The sequence below is a fragment of the Typopeltis vanoorti genome, chromosome 22, assembly GCF_054136105.1.
Source record: "Typopeltis vanoorti isolate ZY-2024b chromosome 22, IOZ_Tvanoo_1.0, whole genome shotgun sequence".
In the NCBI taxonomy this organism is placed as follows: Eukaryota; Metazoa; Arthropoda; class Arachnida; order Uropygi; family Thelyphonidae; genus Typopeltis; species Typopeltis vanoorti.
Window position 1 is genome coordinate 81,526,360 of NC_143570.1, and position 17,785 is coordinate 81,544,144.

General features: G+C 36.6%; 2 protein-coding genes across 4 annotated transcripts in view; one reads left to right on the forward strand and one right to left on the reverse strand.

Annotated features, from left to right (window-relative positions):
• Positions 1-11,111, reverse strand: part of Arl5 (ADP-ribosylation factor-like 5) — a 96,641-nt gene extending 85,530 nt beyond the window's left edge. The window contains exon 1 of the mRNA XM_090411908.1: positions 10,874-11,111. Coding sequence (XP_090268034.1) covers positions 10,874-10,919 — 46 coding nt within the window. The 5' untranslated portion in view covers positions 10,920-11,111. The remainder of the gene's footprint in view (positions 1-10,873) is intronic.
• A 155-nt stretch (positions 11,112-11,266) lies between these two features.
• Positions 11,267-17,785, forward strand: part of PIG-P (phosphatidylinositol glycan anchor biosynthesis class P) — a 45,641-nt gene continuing 39,122 nt past the window's right edge. Inside the window, exon 1 of one of the 3 annotated variants that reach the window (XM_090411928.1) lies at positions 11,267-11,430. The gene's annotated coding sequence lies outside the window, so the exon portion shown is untranslated. Of the gene's footprint in view, positions 11,431-11,543; positions 11,595-17,785 lie in introns of those variants that run through there. The other 2 variants (XM_090411930.1, XM_090411931.1) reach the window with 2 other exon arrangements.

Here is a 17,785-nt window from a genome sequence, read left to right on the forward strand (position 1 = left end):
ACATGTACAAAGATGCTTTCAAGTTTATTAATGAAGGCAATATGAAGCTTTTAAGGTTGATATCTCCATCATTTCTTGACATCATCAGTAAATTGATGATGTCAAGAAATTACATTCATGGTTTAATCCCTTATCAAAATCTGCAAACAATGTTAGCATGCAAAGTAACTTCATGACTGGGCAACTTGTATATAGAGGCTAATGAATTCATTAGCCTCTATATACAAGTTCCTTAGTTAATTAACTGCCTTAGTATCCTATAATGCAAAGCACATCATTTCAGAAGTGTATAATGCTATGCATTATGGGATACTAAGACGATTAATATCTATTATATCAACCTTTCTCCTTTATTCTACAAATTCACTATTTAATGATTACCACCAAACTAGCAATGATGTATATATCGTCACTAAAAACATGGATGAAAAATGTACCATTAAAATTGCAATACCATTAAAATAATATGGATACAAAGTGCAAGACATTTGATATATTTCATCCACCATTTGATTGAGCAGTTAAAGAAATGACTGTGATATTAAGTATGTCTGACATTTTCAATTTGAACATTTATTAAAAGAATGAAAAACCATGAATATTTGCTTTTATACTGACAATATAAAAAATTTGAATGTTATGATAATTTATTTTATGCTATTCATCTAAAATAAGTGCAAAAATGAATAATTTTTTACACTTATTTAGTGCAAAATTTTATTTGTTTGACAAACAAATGAACACATACAATACTATAATTAAGCATGAGAAAGGTGGATGCTCCGAGAGGAGGTGAGAGCATGTGTAGAAAGGAATGGGATGACCTGGGATCAAGAGGAAACAGTTGGAATTGAAAAAGGTTTTAAAATGAATAAGCAGAAAGGGAAATGGCCCCAGTCGAGCATTGAAAGATCACATCGAGTGGGTGGTATCAGTGGAACTATCTATAGATCCAGAAATGAGCTGTTGTGTTTGTATACAAATGCTAGAAGTATAAGAAACAAGGCAGATGAAATGGTTGTATTAATTGCATCTGTTCACCCAAAGATTGTCGGAATAAGTGAGACATGGTTGGAAGAGGACGACATCCTGACAGGAACAGAGATGGAAGGGTATGATGTGCTTCATGAGGATAGAAAGGGTAAAAAGGGAGGGGGAGTGCTATTGATGATAGAGAAAGAGTTATGTCCATACAAAAGTAGAGATGCAAGAGGGAAATAGTGCCAGTGGTTTTGAAGCAGTATGATGTGAGATAGAGGTGAATGGAATCAAATACTTGGTCAGATGTTGTTATAGACCAGGAAATGTGGGTGGTGGTGATGATAATGAAATGTATAATCAAATTAGTCAAGTAAATAAGAAAAGGGTGATCATTATGGGTGATTTTAATTATGGCAATATAGACTGGAATGATGAGATAGCAACTGGAAGTAAAGAAAATGAGTTTCTTGAGTTTTTGAGGGATAACTACCTCAGACAGTATGTAACAGAGGGCACGCGAGGATTGAGGGTCTTGGATTTGGTCATCTCATCAGAGGATGTAATTATAAATGAGGTGTCAAATCATCCACCAATTGGCGAGAGTGACCACGAAGTGATTTCATGTGACTCCATGGAGAGATGGAGAGCAGTAGATGATGGGGAGGAGAGACTGACTGTAAGTGAGCAAGAGGTATATGGAGAGTTGAGTAAACTAGATGTTCATAAAACTGTGGGACTTGATAATATATCGCCACATACGAGTCTTGCACTCAATCAAGTCCCTAAGGAGTGGAAGGAGGGAAGATTGTGCCACTTCATAAAGGAGGTGATCGAACTCAAGCATTAAACTATAGGCCTATCTGTTGTTTATTTTTTTAACGGTATATATTAGAACACAGAATAATAAGTAAATAATTATTTATTAACTTATTGCTGATATTTCGCTGGTGTTATAACCAGCATCTTCAGAGCACAAAAACAGTTTGTCACAATACGCGAGACACATATTGTGACAAACTGTTTTTGTGCTCTGAAGATGCTGGTTATAACACCAGCGAAATATCAGCAATAAGTTAATAAATAATTATTTACTTATTATTCTGTGTTCTAATATATACCATTAAAAATAAACAACATATACGGCGAACACATAAGTCTGTCCACGCGTTTATAGGCCTATCTGTGTGTCAGGTGTTGTGGTTAAGTTGTTGGAGAAGCTTGTGACAACTAGGATCCAGAGTTGGGTTGACAACAATGGTATCATCTTTGATGGACAGCATGGATTTGCTAAAGGGAGGTCATGTTTTACTAATCTACTTACTTATTACAATAAAGTGACTGCTTCCTTGGACAGAGGAGAAGGATACACAGTGATATACTTGGATTTCACAAATGCTTTTGATAAAGTACCTCCAGTTTGACTAATTGATAGTCTAACTGGAGCGGATGGGGTTGGATATTAGATTAGTGCATTGGATTGGAGATTGGCTGTCTGATAGGTATCAACAAGTTGTGTATGGGGGGGGGAGCGATGTTAAGGAAAAGGAAAGTCACTAGCGGAGTGCCTCAGGGATCTGTTTTAGGACCATTACTGTTTAACTTGTATGGTTAATGGTTATAGGTGAAGATTTGGATGGAGATATTCAGTTGTTTGCAGATGATGCAAAGTTGGGACGAACCATGAAGAGTAGTGAGGATGTTGTGACCTTGCAGGAAGACTTGAATAAATTGAGCGATTGGGCACAGAAATGGGGATGCGAGTTCAATGTTGCAAAAATGCAAGGTTTTAAAATTTGGAAAACAAAAATGGGATGCAGAATTTATGCTTGGTGAGGATACATTGTTGGAGGTGGAAGAAATAAGAGATCTGGAGGTGATAGTGAACAAGGATCTGAAATTTAGGGGACACATAACCAAAATTGTGAAGACAACACAAAGGCTTCTGGGAATGATGCGGAGGACACTGACATGTAGAAGTAGGGAGATTCTTGTTCCGTTGTATAAGGCTTTGATTAGGCCACACATGGACTATTGTGCCCAGATTTGGTCATCTGGTTTTCAGAAGGATAAAGAGATGTTGGAAAGGGTCCAAAGGCGACTGACTAAGGTAGTTTCTGACCTCTGGAATGTCGAGTATGAGGAAAGATTGAAGAAATGCAATTTGCAGAGTCTGGTGGAAAAGAGGAAGAAGGGAGATATGATAGAGACCTGCAAGTTGGTAAGGGGTTGTTATAGGATCAATGCTGGAGAAGTTCTACAGAAAATAATGGGAGATCGTGGGAGAACCAGAGGTCATCCCTGGAAACTATAAAGAGGGTGTGAGTAGGGGAATGAGAGGCAGGTTTTTTCATGCAGAGTTGTAAATGATTGCAATGCCTTGCCTGAGAGTGTGGTGTCTACAAGTAGTTTGAATGTATTCAAAGCATGGTATGATGAGCTGTGTGTGTGTGATAAAAGGAACTCCCAGATGAGTCTTTGACTCCATGAGGTCTTGGTTAATAATAATTACTATACCTAATCAAGTAGCCATCATATCACAGCATACATCTTGGCAATGCATCTGCACATTAAAGCCACATGGCAAGAAGGAAATGGAATTTATTATTTGGAAGGCTGCAAAACATATTTAATATTCAGATAAGAAGGGATACATGTGGAATTGCAAGGTTGAGTGATTACAAGGTTAATAGACAACTTGAAGCAGCATAATGGCATATTAATTAATATGCCATTATGCTAACATGATGTTAACAGGGTATGGGCTTTAAGCAAGGGGATGTCTGAATAAAGTACTATCATACTAAGGTAAGGAGGATAAATCAAGTAGGAGTCAGATGGACAAGTAGTATATTAAACAGGAGCTGCAGAAAGAAGATTTGTTGTGGAGGGTATACAAGGAGAAAGGTTTACCTACAAGCTCACAAGCTGTACAAGGCATAGGCAAGAAAGGTGCCAGCTTGGTAAGGAAGGCAAAATCAGATTATGAGAAATTACCTGAGCAGACCAAAGGAAATTCTAGAGAGTTCTTTTGCTATGCGATAATTAAAAGGAAGAATGACAATGGAAGTTTTAATGAGTGCTGATGTTTAACACTGAGCTATTTGAATGACTACTTTGCAAGGGTCTATCATCCAAGTGAAGATCCTGCTGTGATGAGAACTCATGGAAACAGAGGTTGATAAGTACTTTAAGCTATTGCAGAATCTCAGTACAAATATGGGAATGAGGTTAGATGGGATATTGGTTTCCATATTACAAGAATGTGCATAGAAATTGGCTCTGTCTTTTAAGTTAATCTCAATGGAAGGAGAATAAAATTGTTACACTATATAAAGAAGGCATCAGGAGAGAAGTACTAAATTTTAAGCTAATCAATATCTCAGGAGTGCTAATAAAGGCATTGGAAAATTTGGTCAGAGAGAGAGAGCTCAGGAATGAGTGGATAAGAATATGGGTGGGTAAAGAGAATGTCATGTCTTAGTAATTTACTACCTTTCTTCTGATTGTAATGGATGAATTGGATAAAGAAAATAGCTACATGATGAATTTTGCAAGAGAGTCTGTGTAGCTCAGTAGAAGTGGCGTTTGCACTCTACGGCGCTTGACCGCACGAAGAAAGGATTTGGTGGTTCAAATCTAGTCACCAACCAGAGGAAATTTTCTAAGCCTTTCTTCAACCAGTTCCCGAGTTAGTCGATCTCTGGCACGGGCTAGCGGGTTTTTTCCTCCCGGAAACTCGGGTTTTTCGTCCCGTAAACTCAAGAAAATCGACCGTCGAACCCACACTATTTTCAGACATTAAAAAAAAAATATATATATATTCTGTTAAGGTTAGGGACCACGAGATGGCGGCACTAGCTTGCCGCCTTCTTCACTGTGTACCGATGAATCAGTGATAGCCTTGGGCCAGCTATCTCGCTGATTGGCTACCAGTGGAGATTGAACTGCCCACTCAGTCTCCAAACATTAGTAGGGTAAACGGCCCTGCCTACTCCCTATACAGGAACAAATAGGCGTTAGCTGATTTATTTTATTTTATGAATTTTGCAAACAGAAGTAAGGAAAGGTTCAAAGAAACTCATAGGATCAATCTCGACACATTTCCGTAGTATTTTATCAAGTCTCGAGTATAGGCATACTATCCAACACCATCTTATGATCTTCCTTCTATTCCAGTTTAGTTACCAGCTTCCTCTCTAGTGATTTGCTATGTCTCATAGTAGACTGCCTCCTATTCTCTGATTTTTCCAAAGCTACAGTACTTCAGGGGTTTGTACTTCTGTCCACACATCCTATTTGTAGATTTTTTTTAAAGAGGAATTCCTCTTCATTTAACAAACCATGTGCAATTTCCATGCTTGAAGATCTCCCATCAATACCTTAAATTCGGATCTCCTTACCATTCTTCAATGGAGAAAAAGTAATATGAACTATAGAGCAACCAAAATGCAGTTCTAATATTTGCATAAAAAGTTCTCACTTCTCTAATTTACTTTAGACTACATCCTGGTCTCCAAATAAAAAATAACATTTCTCTTCCTGGGCTACTCAAGACATTACTTTTCACCTGTCTAGCTGTTAATTTCAAACTCCAAATTTGCCCAACTTTGGAATACAACTTTCAGCTCTTGTATTTAGGGATAATAGACCAAAAATAGACCTTCCTAAAAATGTATGATGCTATCCAGAAAAGAGCAGTCTGACAAGTACTCAGAGGTCCATTCCAATCACTTTCTCAGAGCTGTTCGGTTTTTTTACCTTATGCTTCTCTATTGTATTTTGATAAGTAATGTTCTGCTGAACTTCTTAAGGAATGACCACAATCATTCCTTCACTTTCTTCTAAGATCACAAGCAGTTGCTGGTCAACATTCATTTACTGTCCAGCTTCAAAAGTACCAAATGAATTTTTCTTTTGGTTCTTTAGAACAGCCTCCTTTCACAGTGTTCGACAAAACTATCAAGAAATACTTGAATACTTGCACTGTAGGCACAAGCCCCCCTTTTGAAGACTCGACACCCAGTGGCTTCACTGAGTCTTCAAAATTCAAGGAGAACCGGCCTACCAGTCCAGAACTCGGAGGGGTTGGGTGCTGTAGATGCCGGGGGTGGGGGGGCAACCCCCCCCCCTTTTTTTTTTGAAGACTCGACACTCAGGGGCTACCCTAAGTGTCGAGTCTTCAAAATTCTAGTCATCAGAACTGAAGGAAAACCGGCCTACCAGTCCGGAACATGGGGGCATAGCCCCCCCTAGTATACATAAAAAAATTGTCATGTCTCCGATTTGATCAGCTCTCATATTTGCATCTTTCAAAGCACTCATCAATGCAATGACCTACCCATACCCTGGTGTTTCTCTCAGTCTTTTCTTGCCATTTTTGATTCAAACACTCATTTTACTTCAAATTTCATTCTGTTTAGTGCCATGCCTCTTAAATTAGCTTGGTTACACATGCTTCGATATTTAATAAAGTAAAGATCTTTACTGACATGTTTGTTCTCAATAGAGTTCTGTTAATGCAATCTGTTAACTTATGATTTTCTGCACAGCAGTCATATGTGGACTCCATTCTTTGTTCAACTGTTTTATTTCTAACTCAGCTCTCTGATCCATATGTTGAAAAAATGGTTGGACATGGCTTGAATAGTGCCAAATTCACTCTAGTTCTGTTTAAATTTCTAGCGTCTAATTCTGTATTTAATTTGCTATCTTTTTAAATTATTTAAATTAAATTATTATTATTACGTGACACCTCCATGGAATCCAAGGATTCATCGAGGGAGGGCACATACTCTACAAGCTGTCTCCACCACTCAATTCACCAACTCCAATGAACCACAACTACACCAACGCCATCTACTGGTAACCACCACCACTAGTATTTTCACAGAAAATCGCAAACATCAATGCCCATGGCGGGATTCGAACCCGCAGCCTTTTGGGTGGAGAGCAGATACTCTAACCACTCGGCAACTCACTGACAACCATGTCTAAAATAGTTAAAATATGTTAATACCTCATCTATTCTAGGTTCACTAAAATGGATTAGGCATTAGTGCTTCCTATTTCACTGCTTTGTTTTTATGTGGCACTACTATAGCATATTAGTGCCACAAAAAAAAAAGTGACCACTCTAAAAAACATTCTAGGTTCACTAGAATGGATCAAGCATTAGTAGTGGTGGCATATATTTTTTTTTATATGCCACTACTATAGCATAGTAGTGCCACATTAAAAAAATAAAAAAAAGCAAACAGCTTAAGAAGAAAGGAGACATCTCTTCACTTTTTTTTTTTTTTTTTTTTTAACTGAAGGTTAAATTCTCTGCTGGGAAAAGCAGAAACAGAGAGGCTATTCTTCAAAAGAACAGCAAAACAGAAATAGACAGAATGAAAGATGAAGCAGACAAGTTAGTTTGACAGAGAAGCCAGACTATAAATGGGTGCTGGTGTTAGCAGCTCTTATTCATGTGATTTTGGAGGAATAATGATAACTGCAATTCAGCAGAGCACTGTCTACGGAAGTATCTGTAGAACTGTATAAAGCAGAACCTCATCTATGGGCAGGGGATGGAAGTGGGTCTTTGAGAAAGGGATCATTAATGAGAAGGAATGCTCTCTTTTGGAGAGAACTGAGCAATCTTAGAGAGAGAATTTTGGTGCACACCACCCCAAATATATGAGCAATATTCCATGGCTGGGTGGATTTGAGATTTGTATAAAATTAGCACCTGTAAAGTTCTGGAGTGATGTCTTTAGCAAAGAAGTGCAGTTTTTTAGCAGTTACAGAAGCTCTGGTTGAGATGCGTTTTGTGCCAGGAAAGGTCGGAGGTATAGGTCAGTCCAAGAAGGGGAAATATGATTATGCTTAGATATCAAGTTATTCAAAGTTAGGGGGAAGTAATGTGAGCTCTTTTTCTCAAGAGATCAGACATGACTGCATTTTGGTGGCACTGATGTCTACAAGATTGTCCTTGATCCAGTGAAATGTAGCTAGAGATCCAAGTTTAGGATATTGATCATGGTGGATCTTGAGGGTTCTAACAATTGGGCACTACAAGGTTTGTCAAATGAAAAGATGGAACGGAGTGTACTGTTATCTGCAAAAGTATGGATAGGATTCGAAGTCTGTGAGAGCCAATCATTTATATCAATGCTGGGGCACTCCAGCATTGGTGGAGAAATATGAGCAGAGAAAATCATCGACTATGACTGATAGTGAGCAACCAGTGAGAAAGTTGGTGATTCAGTTGCAGAATGTGGAAGGCAGACTACAGAATGGTGGTGTGCTGAGTAGACCTCAGTGCCAAACCCAATCAAATGCTTTGGAAATGTGTAGAGTCACCACAAGAGTTTCTCATTTTTCCATGGCTTGAGTCCAGAGGTGGTTGGTGAGGCTAGAAGACTGGCTGTGGATTGAGAGTGGCCTATTTTCAGAGTGTGTCTTTATTGCTCATTTTCATATCAAAATTTTCACAAGAATAATTTAATTTGGCTGGATAAATACTCTTTAAAACTAGTAAAAGAGCTATTTAATATCTCCTATAGGATTCTCTACAATAATCAACACAGATTTGTTTAGAGCAAATCCTGCTTTAGCAATCTTGCATTTTATGAAAAGTGAGGAATGTGCTTGAGTGAGCTGACAAATTACTGAATGGAAAATAGTATTCATGTTAAGAGAGAAAGTTTTTTTTAAAAAAGCTACCAAATTTGTACAAGGGAGAGGATCAAAGAAAAGGAAGGTAACTAATGGTGGTGATACCATAGGATTCTGTTATTGCACCACTCCTGTTCCACAGGCTAGAGATCTCAAATTCCAAAGATACACTACAAGAGTTATTACAAAGGCTCTTCTGATAAAGACTCACAAGTAGAAATAAGGGGATAGTTGTACCATTGTACAAGGTATAATGTAAGCCTTGATTCGACTACACCTGGATTAGTGGGTACAAATGTGCTTATCTGGTTTCCATTGTAATGAGGAGACTGGAGAGAATTCAGAGATGAAAAAGACATTATCAGAGAGGAAGAGGAAATGCAAACCAGAGCTTAGCAGATAAGCAGAAAAGAGGTGATATAATAGTTTTAAGTTGGTGAGAGGATTTTACTGATTTAATACAGAGAAGAATAAGAAGCCGTTCCTGAAAAGTGAATATATATGGCAAACAAGAGAGTAAAGGATAGATATTTACATAGAGAATAATAGATATCTAGAATGTATCACCAGAATATGCAGTTAAATTTAATATTGTTATTATTATTATATAGTACTCTGAAGTCCTGGGGGCTCATCACAGGAGACCACTCCATGCTATGTTAATCTATCTGACAAATGTATTTTTGTTTATTAACTGCATGTGTTCTCTGGTAAGTTTTTTTTATAGGAACAATAACCCAAGTTTCTAGGGCAAAAATCCTACATTTGCATTAGACCAACTAACTCACCTTCAACTGAAAAGCTCTTAAAAATTCTTCATATTATAGGCAGGATTTGAACCTAGTGCTTTCCAACCAAAAGAAATCATTCTAACCAAGGCTATGGATGTTCAGATGTACCTGAAGGTGAATGAATTTAAATTCACTATAACAGACATGTTGCTAATAGAGTAAGGCTGTAATGATTCTCTGAATCTGGGAAGATTGCTTAATAATAATTACTCTCAACATCCAGAATATCCTTATATTCAGCTTTTATATCACCTTTATGATCACGGATCCCTTTGGTTGTATATATACATCCATTTCTAAGGTTTCTTGGTAGCTGCCATAACATCTTGCTGCTTCTATGCTCTTTACAAAATCATCATATGACTTCTGTTTAAGAAAGAATTACTTTTTTTCTCTATATTCTATAATGATACATAGTGACCTAGATACCAGTAACTTTTAATGATTAATAGAAATAGGGGTTATTATAAATTCAACTTTATTTTATGACTGAATGTATAAAAACTGTGAAAGTTTTTTCAAAAGATAGATAAGAGAGAGCCTATGAGAATACAACCTTCAGCATTGGAGTTGTCTTAGACTTGCACTACCTAAAAGACACAAGCTCTGTCCGGGAGCCTTAGTGGTGTCACATATCATCATATCTAGGAAACCAAAGTTAAAATTATGTTCTTATTGCAAAATACAAAGATATTGTTGGGGTGGTATTATTTCTAAAATCATGACTGATTTTAGAAACTAAAGTACCGACTAATGTTGCATTTATCTAGATGGACTGAATAATCAGATGGCTATTATTAAGCCTTGATAACCTGTACCTTACTCATGCTAATTTCATTTTATTAAAATCGACACACACCCACATAGCAATATTTCAGGAGCAGACGAACAGGTTGAGAAGTTAGCAACAAACCTAGATCTCAGGCGGTCTGAAAAGGGAAGAAAGAACTCATGCTGAATACAACGAATGTAGTATAAAGTTAATATTCAGGCAACAATCCAGTATAGTCTGATACTTCCAAATCCTACTTCATTTAAAATCATTACTTTTTGTTGTTATAAATTACTGGTTTAAGAGTTTGCTGATGTCATCTTGTTATTACATTCAACTGCTATTACTCAAAATCCGTAACCTAATTTTCTTTTACTTTAGTTATTGGGATTTTGAGTCACAATCGTTTGCTGCTTCCGTGTTTTGAAACCAATGTTATTATTATTATATTATTAACTCAGCTGAAATGAAGTCAAAGCGTTAAAATATCAGACCAAGCATATGTTCCAACATTAGTAAAATTACTAAACATAATATAGGCCAACTGGGATAAAAAATTTAGTTGTCCAAAACACAATCACCATCAAATAAATCGATCTGTTAAATAAAAATAAAATAAAACAGAATGTGTGCATTTAATGATAAACAAGTTTTTAAGACCAAGACTTACCTTCGTTTGAAAACAAACTCCACAGCTTGGCAAACAGAATTCCCATTTCTTTCTTGGCGTTATGCGTTCACTTCACACTTGATAATGAAACAATAATGTCACAAATTTTGTTCGTCCTACTTTATAGTATAATATAAGATGTAAAAAAATGTCATCTATGTGCCATTATAATTTCAACTTTCATTTCTTTTACTTGATAAATTACAAACTCTCTCCTCTAACGACAGAACAGCACATATTGTAAGTCATGGAAGCAAAGCTTGGATAACGATTAAAAGAACGGATGTGACGCATCGTGACGTTTGCAAAGGGAAGTAGGCTAAGTTATGACGTTTCAGGATTTCCAAGTGAATAGTCCAATAATAAGAAGGGGGTTTATATAAATTCTTATCAAAAATTACCTTTTGCGCAAGTTTTCCTGTTACAGGATTGATGTTGGAGAATAAGTTTATGTATTAGTGTTATAATAACAAGAATAGTAATACATTCATCAATGTCTATATGTTCACCAGCTGATTGCTGATAAATTTAAAAGGTATTATTCTGCGATAAAATAAGTGAGTGAAGTTCTGACGACAAAGCAACCGTTAAATAAAATTTGGATTTTTATACTCAGCTTCTCTGTACACTTTGGAAAGTTATACTTATAAGCACAAAAGGCTGAAAATACTTGATAGTCATGAACTTAAGAAATTGCTTATTTTATGATATATGTTTAAAAGTATGCATATCCTAAGTACCATTTAGCTTCATTAATGCATTTCATTTTCTTTTTATTCATAAGATATTAAACGTCCATTTGATTGAACATAAGGTTAGCATTTAGCAACGAACTTAGAGATTATGTTTAAGTAGTGACGTATTGAGGAGAAGGGTAATTTCTCCTAGCCTTAAGAAATCCAGCTAATGTGAATTTACAGTTAAACACAGAAGTAAAACGTATCTGTATGATATTTTTTGAACTATCATGCATATTTAAATAAAAATCAAATGTTGTGACATTCATACAAGGCAGCGCCAAACATTGTCATGACATGAAGAATTGTAAGACAAAAAATGAATAGCATATGGTTTGAAGGGGGGGGGGGGAAGAATGTTAATTTGCATTCTCAGTCAAAAGAATTTTAGTTTAATTAGCATTATGGCCAAACTAACAAGTCCAGGAAGCCAACATATTAGGTCTCTCAAAGCATATACTCTACCTGGTTTGGTATGATAAAAAAAAAAAAAAAAAAAAAAAAAGCCCTCTCATCCCTATGAAATTAACTAACTCACCTTCAGCTGAAAAGCCCTTGTAATAGTTGCTCACATCCTCAGCAGGATGCAAAGCTGGTCTCCAGCTGAAGGGTAAAAAAGCTAAATGAAGGTTGTTCTCCTTGTGATTACATATAAAAAGACAGTTTAAAAAGATAGAGTGGGAGTTAAGTACACTTCATGGAGCGAGTCCAAGGACTCGCTAATTAATCCTCTATCTACACATACATATTTACATATACTAATGTATACATTTAAAATACAAAATTTATATCTTTTGTCTGTTAAATATATATGTTCTCTGGCAGATTTGCCTGCATGTAATTAAATAGATAAGTTGCATTATTAAGCAGGAACTATATAAAAAAGCATTATATGAAGAAAGGTAATGATGAGATACTTGATATATAGAGCACAGGCTAGAAAAGTGACATACAGAAGAATTGAGAGAAAGCTAGCTGAGTCCACCAAAGGTTATCTCAGAGAGTTATGAAAAAAGGAAATGATTATGGAGGAATAGCAGGTAAACTGCAATAAGCAGTTGAATATCAAATAGTTGCCCATACATGGTACTAATGTACTATAGGTTGAACAACCAACCTCTTATGTATGGGCACAACATAAAAAAAAAAACTAGCATTGTCTATCTATATTATAGTAATGATATATTACAAAGAAAACGCAAGAGAATGGAGGTTGGTTTTAAACATATTACGGAAGTGATATGTTGTGTTTAAAGAGTGAGATATCATTACATGTATTAAAGAAATGTGCAGAGGAATTGATAACAACTATCATTGGTGAAAGTCAATTGTTATGAATCCTAGCGCAAAATCTTAGTGACCTGATCATATAGCATAAATATATCAGAGGTGCATTTCTATATCCAAGACAGTAAGTGATGGCAGGTTGCACAGTGACAACAGATTTACTATCAAATCAGCAATGCAGATAATCAACTAAGTTGTGACCAGTGAAGTATATTGAAATGATGAGCATATGATGCTAGTGTTTCCTCTTGACAAATGTAGACCAAATTTGATAAATGAAATAGGAAACAGCTGAAAAGTTGAAACATAAATATACTACAGCTTATTGTATGTGAAAAGATCTCAGCATCCAATCCAGCAATTCTTAAGGCCTCGCACTACCATTGGTTTCACTGCCTAATACCAAAACACATGGTTGTTTTCTTTTAGTTTTAACTCTGGAAGAGTGCTGAAGAAATAGAACAAAACAGTCCTTTTGGCCAAAAATATTGCCGAAACAGAGGCAGCAAATTTAGTTTTTCCAGAGTGGTTGTTAAGAGTCTGGTAAAGTTAAAACCAAAACTCAGAAAATTGTAGATAGTGGCATGAAAGTTTTGGGACTGGAAGATGGCACAGCTTTTGTGGAGAGATTTTGTGAAATTAAACATGCATTTTATAATAAAGTGAAGCATAGTTTTTTTTTTTTTTTTTAATATATCAAGTAGACTGGGAGTGTCAAATTACAGACCAGTTTGTGTTTCATCAGTAGTTAAGATCATGGAGAAATTAGTGAGGGACTGTTAGTGAGTGTTAGGCAGATGAGGGTAATGTTATCTGAGAGTCAACATGGATTGGTTAAGGGGCACTCTTGCTTTAGTAATGGGATTGCCTTTTATAATAAAGTAACGAGTGGTTGAATAGGGAGGGGCATGTTCTGCCATTTTTTTTTTGGATTTTACAAAAGTCATTCAAAAGGGTAGTGCATGATAAGTTGATATTTAGGTTGCAACACATGGGTTTAGATGTCAGGTTAGTGAAGTGGATTCAGGATTGGCTATCTGATAGGTATCAGAGAGTTGCGGATGGGGGAGCAGTATCAAGGAGACAGAAGGTTACAAGTTGGGTTCCACAGGGCTCCATACTGGGACCTGTATTGTTCAACCTTTATATATCAATGACATTGTCAGTGGATTGCAGAAGGGATATTCAGTTGTTTGCAGATGATGTGAAACTGGGAAGGATTATTATTTCATTAGACCTCCAAGGAATCCAAAGACTCATTGAGGGAGGGGCACCTACTCAACAACTCTATCTCTACCACTTAATCCACTGCTATCATCTACACCATCTTCTACTGCCTACCACTAGTATTTTTGTCTGTAAATTGTGTGTGTTCTGATGTCTGATTTGCCTACAAGGGATGAAAAACTTGAGTTTCCGGGAGAAAAACCCTCCTACCTCCATATGAGATCAGCTAATTCCCCTTCAATTGAAAAATTTCCATATAAAGATTCCTCTCATCACGACGATAATCAAACTTAGCCCTTTTCCAGTCGAAGGATGTGACGTATTGTTGTTCTTCCAATTGTGCTACAGAGGATTTTATTAGTAATAGTGCAGATGTGGTAGCCCTGCAAGAGGATTTGAATAAACTGGACAGAGGGCAATTGAATGGGGATATCAGTTTAATGCCACTAAATGTAAAGTCTTGAAGTTTGAGATACATCAGTGGGAGGCTGCATACTCTGTTGAAGGAACTGTACTGGAGGAAGTAGGAGAGGCAAGGGATCTGGAGGTGATGACTGATAGAAACCTGAAATTTGGGAAACATACTGCAAAGGTGGTTAAGGTAACCCAGAGGATTGCTGCAATACTGAGAAGCATGGTGACCTGCAGAGATAAGGAGTTGTCATTCTATTGTATAAATCCCTGATCAGACCACACTTGGACGTTTGTTCTCAAATTTGGTCTTCGGGATTTGAAGGAGATAAATTCACTGTGGAAAGAGTATGGAGGCAGATAACAAAGATGGTATCAGGACTGTATAATGTTAGTTATAAAGATAGGCTGAGGGAATGTGGACTGCAGAGTTTGGTAGATAGAAGAAGGAGAGGCAATATGATTGAGGGGTAGTTACAGGGTTGACATTGGGGAGTTGTTTCATTTGGTGGAACAGAGGGAAGGAGTGAGGACAAGGGGCCATCCCTGCATGTTACAAAAGGAGGTTGTGAGCAAGAGGATGAGGAGTGGTTTCTTTGCATGGAGAGTGGTTGAACTGTAGAATGCCTTGCCTGATAGTGGTGAGAGCATGAACTGTCAGAGTTCAAAGAGTGGTATGATAGATTTGTGTTTTCTAGGATGGGCCTTCCATGATGAGTCTTTTGACTCCATGGAGGCCTGAATCATCATAATAATAAAATCCGTACACAAGAGGTAGAAGAACATACAGCATACCAATGCTATGGGGTGGGGAGTACAGTTGATTTCTGCATAGAAAGTTGACTTCTTTATTTGCATTTTTCTTCAAGAGCTGGAGATGGTAGTTGTTGGGAAATACTTCATGAGGAAGACTTTTCCAGTGAAAAAGTTTCATGGCTTTGCAATTGCACAGAAAAGGGATATTGGATAGTAGCAGCACTTATTATTATTATAATAGCACACCTTGATGGAGTCCAAAGACTCATCGAGGGAGGGCATTAACTCGACATCTCACTACTCCACCAACTTTCATCATCTAACACCAATGCCATCTACCGCTGACTACACCACTAGTGCTTTCACAGACAATCACAAACATCGCTCACTCCGGGATTCGAACCTGCAGCCTTTTGGCTGGTGAGTGGATATGCTAACCAGGCCGGCAATATTAACAGTCAAAACAGAAAATGGAGGAATGATGGTTGCCAGTTCATTGCAGCAGTGTCCATGAAGTATCTGTAGAAATTACAGAACCGAAACATTGCATCTCTGTGGCAGATTGAAGTGAGTCAGTGAGGGGAGGAAAGAATCATCTGTGAGCTGAATTGCTTTCCTCTAGACTGCATTCAGAATTTTCAGGTGTGCTACCACAAATGGGCAAATTTGGGACTTTTGGATGAGTAAAAAGTTTGCAATTCATGTTGAATTTTTTTTACCATGGTTTAACTTGCAACACTAATAAAAAAAAATAAATACTATATTTATTTTTTAGTTGCTGATATTTCACTGTTTTCTACCAACCATGTTCAGAGCACAGACAGTTTATCACTGTATGCAAATACCAGCAATTAATAGTGGGAACAGTTTAAAATTGTAATAGACAGCACAAAAAACTAAAGTCGTAATTGGCACCATCTGTTGTTGTATACAGAGAGAGAGATGGGGTTGACTGACAAGTATTAATTCGATCATAAAATAATTTGTCTCCCAGGTTTTGGATAAATTGATACAATGATGCATGTTGAGGTTTGGGGAATGTTTTAAAGTTGCTGCTGATTCCAAAGCAGTCTCTCTGGCTTGTAATGACTTCTGTGTAGCGCTTTAGCTTTCTTCCATCTAACCCTGTGTGTAGGAGTGTCCAAGGCATGATCTGCTAATCCAAACTTGTCATAACGATGATGCCATATGTATATCATATGTTCTCTGGAGAAGATGTCAACATATTTCCTATAAAATACTTCAAATAAATAAAAATATAATGAAAAATTCAGCCATCTGATATCAACACATACCAATCAGTTAACTATAATTCAACAGATCACATTTAAAAGAAAAAATAGAATTCTTTAGGTCAGTAACCATCTGGCCGATAGAAACAGTTAAGAAGTTGATACTGCTATGCATGCTTCCTCCAGAAGTTATGGCCTTCCAAAAATGCATCAGAATAATGTACCACTGTAACCAAGAGTTGAAGGAATTGGCAGCCCAAATTATCACCTAGCCAAGAAACTAGCAGCAGCACTTGAGAAATTGTTGAAAGATTTTTCACTTGGTTATAAATTAAATTAAAGATGCCAAGAAATTATGACATCATAATTTTAATTTAATTGAGTTGGTAGGACATTTTCCCCTCCTACATAAAGAACATACAACACTTCATAAACAAAATTAAAAACATTACATTCAATGAAGATTTATTAGTCAGTCTGACATAACTGCCCTTTTTCATTATTGTCCCAATTACTGACAAGACAAATATCTGATATCATAGCCCACATCCTTAAGTCCAGTTATTTTGTGTACAAAACTGTTTCTGCTTAAAAAAAAAGAAGGTACAGCCATGGGCTCTCCATGCCTAACATACAACACTTCATAAACAAAATTAAAAACATTACATTCAATGAAGATTTATTAGTCAGTCTGACATAACTGCCCTTTTCATTATTGTCCCAATTACTGACAAGACAAATATCTGATATCATAGCCCACATCCTTAAGTCCAGTTATTTTTTATAGCAAAACTGTTTCTGCTTAAAAAAAGAAGGTACAGCCATGGGCTCCCCATGCCTAACTTTTATATGGAACATTTTGAGCAATGAGTTCTAGATTCAGCACCCTTCAAACCCAAAGTTTGGTTATGATACGTATGACATATTTACCATTTGGCTCCATAGCCAATATATGGTGAATTGAATGTATCTAATATCCTCAGCCACCTAAAAGCAACATAAACACGTTGAAATCAAAAATAATAACGCACTTCCTTTTCTGGATATACTTGTTGCATGTCTTCTGTCAGGCTGTCTATATATTAGACTTATATCACAACCACCCTGAACAGAAACTGAATATTATTAGCACCCTCAGAAACAGAGCCTTAACAATTTGCTGTGATGAGTAGGCTTTGAAAAATGAATTCAAAATAATATTCATGAACACTCATGAAAAATGTTTATAAAAAATGGCTACAACAAGAAAAAAATTCCATAGA